Here is an 11,147-nt window from a genome sequence, read left to right as displayed (position 1 = left end):
TAATTCTTACGAACAGTTGACTGTGTCATGGAAAGATTGTGCTACTGTCACGCGCTGTGAACTCGTGCCCGTGCCTTACCCAAAGGAGTGCGTGACCGAACACGATTACTCAATCCAAAATGGCGGGTGTCTGGTTGGTTTGGCTGGCTCTCGTTGTAGTTCAGCTGGGATTTGGGGCTTATGGAGTCATTGTTTCCAAATTCGCTAAAGAAAGCAAAGCAGATCCCCTAATCTTCAGCTTGATTCGAGATGCGGGCTGTTTTCCCGTTCTTCTGATGGCAGCTTTTGTCTCTGAGAAGAAAATTCAAATTCCGTCACTGAGGTAAGAGTTCATACGTCTTGTGAAATGAATATGTAATACTTACTTTTAATCAGTAATTTAAGAAATCTGGACGCTTCCATTAGGTTAGTAAAATTCAATGACCTTTATAATCGTTTTGGGTCGAAATTTTATAGCTAATAAAGCGAAATGCCGCCTGCTATTTGAATTTCAATCACGACATTTACACTTTACTGAACAAATATTCACGTGACTTTAATTTTCCGGATGAAGTTGTCAGAGTTTTATTAAACTTGGAGCGAAATATTTCTATCATCTATTTATTGTTTCCCTGATGTTGATGTTAGGTTAACCATGAGTGTACAGTCGTTTATTATTACCGAATGATAAAGATGTATTAAAATAAATTACTGGTACCTGTAGAACAGTGACCCCTCGACAGTTGTTTTAAATAGTTTTCCTGTTTTCAACACGCATGAATTGGCAGGTTATCAGACCTTAAGACAAAATTTATACAGACCTATCGGGCCGGCCAAAATTATTGCGGCAATATCACTAACATTCCGCAATAAATTGTCCACGCTCGCTCCATGAGAGACATCGGTCGAGAACAAATTAGCAGCTTTTGTCTTGTCACGCAATCTGTCCTCCGTGACGGTTACTTGCTTTATAATAGGGAACAGCCGTAAATGCCGGTTATGATAAACCCCTAATCCCCCGCAACTCTCCCCTCCCGCCCCCTACATGCACACACACCTTTAGCTACTTCCTGACACTTATGTACTATTTCTCAAATAAAACAAACCAAGTATCTAATCTGGTTAGTATTGGGTCCGTGACGATCTAACATTATGTTTCTTTCCCAGGGAACTTCCTCTATTCATCATTCTGGGCTTAACAGGAATGTTTGGAAATCAATTACTGTACCTTCTTGGCATCTACTACACCAACGCTAACATAGCCTCCATTTTTCAACCTGCGATCCCAGTGTGGACAGCTTTACTCGCTATCATAGTGCGCATAGAGCCGTATCCAGACTTCCGTACCTTGCGAGGCTGGGGAAAGTGTTTGGGCATTCTCTTAGCTGCGGCTGGAGCTATAGTTATGACCATAGAAAAGAAATCTGGTCAAGCTGCAGACCATGGGGGGTCCAGCTCCTCTGGTAACATCCAGTTTGTGGGGTACATATTTCTTCTCGGAAACACACTCTCCATGTCGGTGTACATCCTCCTTCAGAAAAAATTCATCTTCGACAAAGAGGATTCGTGTTGGAAAACAAAACCCGTGAATGTTACAGCGTGGAGTTATCTATTTGGCGCCATGTTTATGGCCTTGGCTTCTCTTTATTACGTCAATAGGCCAGAAAAATTCACGTACTTTCCTAAGGAAGAAATCTACCCCATTCTCTACGCCATATTCATCGCTTCTGGGTTATGCTACTTGTTAATTTCGTGGTGTAACATGCAGATATCTGCGTCACTTGTCACAGCGACCTGGCCTCTTCAGGTCTTGTTCTGCGCCATCTTGTCATATTTCGTTTTAGGGGAGGTCCTGAAGACGTTGGAATATTTGGGGGGTGTGCTCATCATCGTGGGCCTAATGACGGTGGTGTGGTCAAAGTATGCGGAAGAAAAACGAAGGAAAGAAGAGGAAGAAGAGGACTCGACGAATAACTCTTACGGCTATGTTAAAGTTTCGCAGTATGACGACTTTGTTCCAGAAGGTCGGGCTGAAGAAAAAGGCGGAGTGAACTAGAGATTTGATTAGTACAGCTGAACTACACCATAATCCCTTTAATTCCAAAGTAAGTTATGAGTCACAGGATAGTAAGATAAAAATCAGTATATTCGGTGGTAAACAACGTATTGATATATGTACATCATGTAAGATAAAGGAAAAATACCGAGACATTTTCCGGCGCCAATTTAAGGACGGTGCCTACTTTTGCTAGTGCGCACACGTTCTGCGCATCACGCAAACCATGGTGGGTTGACGTTGACGCAATCAACAATGTTACCAAGTACACGACTAAAAAGCAAAATTTTCCAACTGTGGCCAAATCAAGTTTAATGAACCTGTACTTAAACCAGGAACACCAGAATAGCAGCATATTGCTAACCACTAACTGTTAACGTCTTCCAGTTGAAAACCTATCTGTTATCTGCCCAAACTTATACTGAAATACAACTGTAAATATGTAACTGCAGATGGCGTAGTGCGCACGCGAAAAAAGTGCGAGATACGCAAATGTCTTACTTACTGGGGAGGTGACAGGAAAAAATGTAATGGGCACCGTAAAAGTTTTCAAAAAAGATCAATAACTTTAAAAAAACGCGTGGTTACCCCTACATTTTATGTTACGAAATGGAAGTGGCAAGCCTATTCAACACGTGATTAGTTTCTGGTTGTGAGCAAAAGGTATTTAGACTATAATTTAGCTGAACCAGAGTAAGGCTGTTAGAGACGCTAAAAGCGCTGTTGCAACGATTTTGTCATTAAAAACATACCAAAAATGGTCTTCATGTTACCAATTGCCATGTAGTTTAAAGATCTTTTTAAATGTATTTGCTTTTCTGTTTGTAAAGGCGAATTCTAAGGAAGTCTGTAAAGAAATATCCTTTCCTTCTTTTTTCAGAAAAATGCTGATGTCGGCATTTTTGTTGAGATTCAAGGCTAATTATCTCGAAAAAAAGTGTGGCTACCCCCTTTTTTCTTTGTGGATTCCAATAGCCCTTGCAAAGATCTACTTTTTCCGCGTGGTCCTAATCTGGCGCAAAAACCTTTGTATTTAGTAGGCACCGCCCTTAAGTATAAGATAGTCCTGGGTTAGTTACACGGCAGTTTGATCTTCAGTTAAGTGCGCCGGCTTTCGATAACAAGCTAAATTAGTTTTGAGCATTTGAAGCGAGACTTGTTTTAGCCTTAAGACGTCGAATGGTGTTTACGAGAGAAAAGAATCTCACATGTGCAGTGGTCAACTCTCAAAGTTATTTCGACCCTCTCAGGGATGGTGCTTCGTTCTGTTAGTGCGCGCACACACGTTCCACTGAAAGGAATCACCGCATATTTTCTGTAATTTCATTAAAATGAATGTAGCATTATGCTTTCTCTGTCTCACGGTCTCTTGCCGTATACGCAGACTTTAAGCAATAGATGATAAAGGGTAAGCGACAGTGTAATCCTCCATTTAAGCTTTAGTCTCATGGTTAAAAGCTAATGTGCGGATTTCGCTCACTTGGACATCCGCATCGCGCTTTGTAATATTATCCTTGGAGGAACTAGGTACCATGTCTAATAAATTGAGAGGGATTACCTTGGTAATAAAGCCCATATGTATACATAAACAATAGCCTCCACTTGGCGCGAAAATACGCTTGGATATTTTTCCGCGGACAATATCTGTTCCGAGAAGCGAGCAGTTTTCCGAGAGCAAAGCTTTAATGTTCAAGGACAACTATCTGATCGACATCTTATTTAAGCTAATGTGTCGATTATCATTCAAATATTTTTCGCAACACGGGATCATAGGTTAGATTAGATTGATTATGAGGAGGATTAACTCTCTTAGCTTACCCCAGCTTCACCTTCTCTTTCTTTTAGCAACCATAATGATAATAATAAAAAACGAATATAGTAAAATCATCTGCAGCAGTAATTTAACCTGTCTAGACGTCATTTATAAATTCAGTAAGGATATCGGAAGGTATAGAAAACATGATCCTCCCGCGGGACTATCCCGTAATACCGTGGCAGAACGTGTGCACTCCAACTAAAGGAGGCACCGTAGGAAAGATTAGGTATAAAAAGCACCAAGGAATATAACGCACGTAAAGAAATCCTCGCGAAGGCACTCTTAGAAAAATAGGGTGGAGTTGTGCGGCCCCCTTCCCAAAACCCTTACCTAAAGCTAAAGCAGCGTCTTCTAGAAAACATATCCAATTCAAAACTAGAGTGCAAAAACCATACCCTATTTATAACCAAAACGGCTAAAAAACCATACCGTTTGGGGACGCACATACCTATATAGCCCATCAAGAGAAAATGAGGGTCATTTTCTCCTGAGCCCATATAAGGCAGTACCCCCCCCCCCCCCGGGAAGAAATCTCTCTCTTCACCTCTCGCCACGCATCCCCGTGCGTGTTCATCATTTAGAACTTTCTTTGGTTGAGCAAACTGAACAGATTTATTCAAAATATAATTAATTACGTTGAAACCGTTTTTCGATCTCGCAAAACGGAAATAATTGAAGTTGTGTCACAACTAACCATGTTTTGAAAACCACCTTGTCTTGTGTGTCAAGCCTCGCACAAATTAGTCGGGTTACACGTGTTCTTGATCGTAAACAATTAATTGGTGACAGTAATAAACGCCTCAGTCTTCAGTAAATTACTCTACCGTTCCACAGTGTGGTCAAACACCTTGAACAAAAATATCTGTAGACTACAGTCCGTGCAGAACTTTGCCGCGCGTATTATTACAGTAACCAGGAAGTTTGATCATATAACCCCCGCATTAAGAGATCTACGTTGGCTTCCAATTAAACAAAATCTGTTCTTCCGTGACGCTGTCATAGCATTTAAATGTATGTCTGGTCAAGCGCCCCGTTACTTCAGTGATCAGTTAGCGTATGACCCGAAGTTGTCAACCATTAAACATCCCTTTGTATAAGTCTAATGCCGGACAGAGCTAGAACATTTTACTACCGCATGGCGCACATCTGAAACAATCTAGACAATATTCTTATAACCGCAAAATCGATTTCTACTTTTAAACTTTACCTGAAAAACAAATTGATTACTGACTTTTTAAATAGCACGTCATGATGGTATGTCACGACATTTTAGTATTTGTTGTATGATGAATTGTATGTTGTATGATTATTGTTTAATGTTCATCGCATTCGTTCCCTTTTAATTGAATTGTAAACCCCTTCTTTTAACTTAATTAGTTTAGCTCTCTTGTATTGTCACTGAAAAGCCTCAAGGGGAAGGGAGTAGGAGAGTGTCAATAGGGGACTGTCAATAAACTATTGCTGTTGTCGTCACGCTAACTTCATATGACCAGCATGTGCACAAGGGTGACACGAGAAATCAATCCAAGATGGCGGTTGTCTGGTTGGTTTGGTTGGCTCTCGTTGTAGTCCAGCTGGGATTTGGGGCTTTTGGAGTCGTAATTTCCAAATTTGCTAAAGAGAACCAAGCAGATCCTTTAATCTTTTGCTTGATTCGGGATGTGGGCAGTTTCCCGGTGCTAGTGTTGGTGGCTTTGGTCTCTGAGAAGAAATTTCAAATTCCTTCACTGAGGTAAGCGTTTACTGTCTTTACTGTACACGTCCTAGACGTCAAATGCAATATTTATCCAATACAGTGAATTGATAGTCGGACCTGCGTTGAAGAAGTTTGGTAAAATTTAATCATCTATTTTAATTTAGAAATGAAAATGGTTTAGATTCTTTTCTCTTTCTACTGAGAAAGCCATATTTCAGACATAACTATTCAGTGGCATCAATGATTAATCAATGGGTAATCAATGAGTAATCCATGCCTCCACCGTTAGCCCAAGCTCGATATATGAGAAGCTCAATTTTTTGTTGACCTCTGTACTGTCACGTAATTTGCGTGATTTGCATATTTACAAGGGTTTGCATGCGGAGAGAAATAGAGCCGAAAATTGCGAAAAATTACTGTTGAATTTTTGATAAAAATTGCTTACCTGAACTCCAGTGGTGGTTCTTTCGCGTTCTGTGTGGTTTTCTAGCGGATTTGTTGCGTTGCCATCGAGTTGTAGTTTAACCATTTGCTCTCTCTTTCGAGCTAAATGGATAGTAGAACTGTCGTTCGTGTTCTACGTGAAATTTGGAGGGGATCAGAGTCCTTGAGGGGATTTTAGGGCCGCTTTCCGTCAGGCGGTCCGCTCGGCTTTCGGCTCGAGTACCCAACCTTAGTAAAATTTTAAAAGAGAGACCAAATCACGCAAATTACGTAATAGTAACGCGGTCAAAACAAAATTGAGCTTCCCATCTATCAAGCTTGGGCTACCTGTGATGCCCCACAAAAGTTTTAATCATTGCTTAGCCCGCATTAATTAGTCATCGGGAGTTTTGAATGGCATAAAATACATAAAATCCACAAAAAAATGCATACCGTAAATCCTCGAAAAATGAAAGGAAAAGGAAAAAGAAAAAACAGGCGGGCAGAGATTGCCTAGAGTGGTCTGGAGGGGGAAAAATTCCAACCCGGGGCAAGGGTTGAAAAGAAAAATTCTTACCCGGGACCGCCAGGCTCGCTTCGGTCGCCCTGTTTTTTTTTTTTTTTTTTGCGCTCGTCAGAAGCCTGTTCACTTACAGACGGTGAAAACTCTCCCAGATTATCCAGGTGCCTCATGGATACAGACCGAATCTCCCGGTCTCCCGTACGGGTCACCACTTTTGTTTTCGGGGGAAAATTATTGGAATAATTAATATTATGGTGTCAAAAGCTTTACCTAAGCCGAGAAAAACAACGGATGTGACAAGGCCATTATCGATGTTGATGTACCATTGATTGGTAGCGTCAAGCAAAGCTGTGGCGGTTAAATGTAACTATCGAAAGCCTGATTGACATTTGTTTAGCAATTTGTTATCCGAAAGGTATAACCAGAGTTGGTGTGAAACAAGCCTTGCCATAATCCTCCGTAGGAAAAAAGATGGCGACTGGTACATTTACCCATAGTTCTTAGCGCACGAAAAACATACAGAAACGTTATAAAATCTTCAAACCTAGGCTACTTAATATCCTTTGTACAGGGACAAATAACGTAAAAATTTGGCTTTCTTTGTGCCTTTTAGGCTGTGTGGTAAAATGTACAGACGCCATCTTTTTTCCTACGGTGGATTGCCTTCGACAGAACGCATTTCTAATCGCGTAATGCATTAAAATTCGAGACCTGTGAACCTATCTATCCATCTATCTACGAGTTTGAATTACCCTTTCGCTGCAACGTGTCTATTAAATGGCAGAGAAAACCTTAAACGAACGTCTTTAATGAAGGCTTAATCCGGCTACTGTAACTCAAGATACACAAAATGAACGCGTATTTTGATATATAACTGTATGTATAGTATAAATTACAAAGCCGTTACAGAACATAAGCGTGCATATAAAGAATGTTTGGCAAATTAGCATATTATAACCTTAAGTTAAGGTATGTCCACCATTTTGAATAATCAAATCCAGCCGGTGTCAGAAACTCGTTTGTTCAGTTTGGCTATGACGTCAGTACTTTCTCATTGGCTCACAACCAAGCCTTCTGTTCTTTCGCTTTATAAGTGCGACACCACCCGGACGGTTGGGCGGCTAGTTAACTCCACCGCAATACACACATCTCTCTTTATCTCTCTTAAAACAATCCCTCCCGGACATATAATCAAGTATTCTTCCTCCCCCCTAAATATCCCTCAATATCCCTTCACAGCCTGCATTTCATTAATCCCCGACATATACCTACACAGCCTACATCTCATTAATCCCCTACATATACTTACACAGCCTACATCTCATCGATCCCCTACATATACCTACGCAGCCTACATCTCATTAATCCCCCACATATACCTACACAGTTTTCATCGTATTAATTTCCAACATATACCTACACAGCCTCCATCTCATTAATACCCTACATATACTTACACAGCCTACATCTCATTAATCCCCTACATATACCTACACAGCCCACATCTCATGAATCCCTCACATTTACCTTCTCAGTTTGCATCTCATTAATCCCCTACATGTACATATACAGCCTACATCTCATTAATCCCCCAGATATACCTACACAACTTCCATCGTATTAATTCCCAACATATACCTACACAGCTCTCATCGTATTAATCCCCCACATATACCTACACAGCCCACATCCCATGAATCCCTCACATTTATCTTTACAGTTTGCATTTCATTAAAACGTTTCCAGAGTCAATACTCGTTATATTCAGTGGTTATCAACTCATGTAGAACCAAGTGGTCTTAAGATATCTTGGAACAAGTAAATTGACTATCGCTATTCAAATTATCCGTTGACTTGTAGCTTGCGAACAGGCTCCCAGTTGGGTTAATGGGTTTAGTGCAAGCTAGCCAAGGGTGGTCTAGGGCGAGCGGGGAGAGCCGAGAGCGGAATGGTGACGAGGGGAAGCGCAATTCGCGAAATTCCTTTTTTCGTGCTTACTGGCTCGCTTCGCTCGCCGGACTTTTTTTTCCGCCCCCGCCAGGTTTTTTTCCGCCCTCGCTGGGAGCCTGTTCGCAGGCTAGTTCACTTGCCGTGCGTTCAGCCGTTCCAACGGATACTGTATGGAACGTTTTCGCATGAGAGGTCACATATTTATTTGCCGATGCATTTTTGTGGTTGAATCGGCAAAGTTCTTCTTTTAACGACGCTTTTAGGATCGAGAAAGCAAAATTGGTTGTGTACTTACTTCTCTTTACGTGACGCCTGATTGGTGAAAAAATTTCTCCGTGATGCGTGATTTAATAGAAAAATTCACCCCACCTTTGCTGTTTTCTGTTGTTAAACCTAAATAACTTTTACTGTTCTTGAATCAAGTGTTTTTCCTTGTAGCAAATTCTTCTGTTACACCTGGTGAAGGGTTTCTTGATTCCTTGAACAACGCTTCAAGCGCCAATCACTGCAGATCGGAATATTAGTCCGGGTTTTAATTACAGAGGCAGCAAATGACTTATCAAGGATAATCCCCGGGGGGGTGGGGACTCCCATATGGAATGGACGGGGATGCTCGTCGTCTCGCTTAGGGGTGTAAATTTCGGATTTTGGTCTCGCTTAGGGTGTTCTGGGCAAAATGTCATTATTTTTAGCCGTCAAGGTCTCGTTAAGGGTTACACGCGAAAAAATAACAAAACAGAAAGAATTTTGATTCTTTATATTTACTCAACTCATATAAACAAATTCGCCATCATTAGAAGTCACTGTATTTTTTATTTGTCTGTTTTATAAACTGGTCTCTTTTAGGGGTCTGCATAAGCTTCGGCCACGCCCAGATTGGTCTCTTTTAGGGGTTAAATTCAAAATTTCCGACGAGCATCCTCGTCCACTCCATATGGGAGTGCCCCCCCCCCCCCCGTTCGGGGGATGATCAATGGTATGAATGAGAAATCACTGGATCAATGAGCAGTAATCGATGCTCCACAAAATGTTTGGTGTTCGATTTAATAATAGTCCGCATTGATTACTCATCGAGTATTGGCAATATTCCATGAGAAATTAATTACTCATTGATTACTCACCTCGAATGTTATTTATCATTGATCAGTTATACCTGACATATTCCATGAAAACAGGGTTTAGTTGTCAAACAAAACCTGTTACCAAGGGCTTCTTTGATAAGCCTGCGAAGTCTCCTTTTTGCACCGTCGAACCCTGTTAGCTCCATCACGAAACAATTCTCTTCGTACCCTCGAGAACCAGTTCCGACGATTATTTCACAGCTATAACGGACATGAAAAAGTTGACGGCACGAATGACGTTTTCAATGTTTCCTCCCCAGGGAGCTCCCTCTATTCACAATTCTTGGCTTAACTGGAATATTTGGGAGTCAGCTTCTTTACCTCTTTGGACTTTATTACACCAACGCTAACATAGCCTCCATTTTTCAACCTGCGATCCCAGTGTGGACAGCTTTAATCGCCATTATAGTGCGCATGGAGCCGTATCCAGACTTCAGTACTTTGCGAGGCTGGGGAAAGTGTTTGGGCATTCTCTTAGCTGTGGCTGGAGCTATAGTCATGACCATAGAGAAGAAATCTGGTCAAGTCGCAGACCATGAGGGGTCCAGCTCCTCTATTAACATCCAGTTTGTGGGGTACATATTTCTCCTGGGAAACACACTCTCCATGTCGGTGTACATCCTCTTTCAGAAAAAATTCATCTTCGACAAACAGGATTCGTGTTGGAAAACAAAACCCGTGAATGTTACAGCATGGAGTTATCTATTTGGCGCCATGTTTATGGCCTTGGCTTCTCTTTATTACGTCAATAAGCCAGAAAAATTCACGTACTTTCCTAAGGAAGAAATCTACCCTGTTCTTTACGCCATATTTATCACCTCCGTGTTATGCTACTTGTTAATTTCGTGGTGTAACATGCAGATATCTGCGTCACTTGTCACAGCGACCTGGCCTCTTCAGGTCTTGTCCTGCGCCATCCTGTCATATTTCGTTTTAGGGGAGGTCCTGAAGACATTGGAATGTTTGGGGGGTGTGCTAATCGCCGTGGGCCTAATGGCAGTGGTGTGGTCAAATTACGTGGAGGAAAAACGAAAACTGAATGAAGAAGGAATAAGAGGAAGAATAGAACTCGATGAATAACTCTTATGGCTATGTACTCTATGTTAAAGTTTCAAAGTAACATATCGAGAAGGTCGTGATGAGGGAAATAAGTGAACTAGAAATAGGTAAATCAGAACGACTTACTGGATATTAATATTAGAATAGAAAACTTGGTTCAAGTAGATTGTCTTATCTCTTTCTGTAGCTATAATTGGTTGGCGGAGGGAGAACAGAGGGTGTGAATCGGGAACTAGCTTATTTGAGAAATGAACTCCCCGGGTAGTGCAGAAAAAGAATGCGGAAAATTGCTCACAAATCTCGTAATTGCACTGTCTAGTTCATAGGCCAAGATATTATTTCCTTGGTCAATCCGTTTCGAGTCACGTAATCCTAGCAAATAGCAAGGCCTTTACATTAATGAAATTTGAGGTGCGGTGGCCTCATGGTTAGTGTGCCCGCCTCCGGATCGAGCGGTTCGGGTTCGAGCCCTGGCCGGAGACATTTTGTTGTGTTCTTGGGCAAGGCACTTTACTCTCACCGTG

General features: G+C 41.4%; 2 protein-coding genes across 2 annotated transcripts; both read left to right on the top strand.

Moving 5' to 3' along the window:
* The first annotated feature begins 14 nt into the window (after positions 1-14).
* LOC145489841 (uncharacterized) lies at positions 15-2,791 on the top strand. The gene is made up of 2 exons (XM_081468899.1): positions 15-322; positions 1,147-2,791. Exons 1-2 carry the CDS (start codon positions 120-122, stop codon positions 2,033-2,035), a joined length of 1,092 nt encoding a protein of 363 aa, XP_081325025.1. The 5' UTR covers positions 15-119; the 3' UTR covers positions 2,036-2,791.
* A 2,490-nt stretch (positions 2,792-5,281) lies between these two features.
* LOC145489201 (uncharacterized) lies at positions 5,282-10,696 on the top strand. Its single transcript, XM_081468134.1, has 2 exons — positions 5,282-5,583; positions 9,825-10,696. Exons 1-2 carry the CDS (start codon positions 5,381-5,383, stop codon positions 10,642-10,644), a joined length of 1,023 nt encoding a protein of 340 aa, XP_081324260.1. The 5' UTR covers positions 5,282-5,380; the 3' UTR covers positions 10,645-10,696.
* The last annotated feature ends 451 nt before the right edge of the window (positions 10,697-11,147 follow it).

Source organism: Orbicella franksi, chromosome 6, assembly GCF_964199315.1.
Source record: "Orbicella franksi chromosome 6, jaOrbFran1.1, whole genome shotgun sequence".
NCBI classification, from domain to species: domain Eukaryota; kingdom Metazoa; phylum Cnidaria; class Anthozoa; order Scleractinia; family Merulinidae; genus Orbicella; species Orbicella franksi.
The sequence above is the reverse complement of the archived record's forward strand: the minus strand, read 5'-3'. Positions and strand labels throughout refer to the sequence as shown.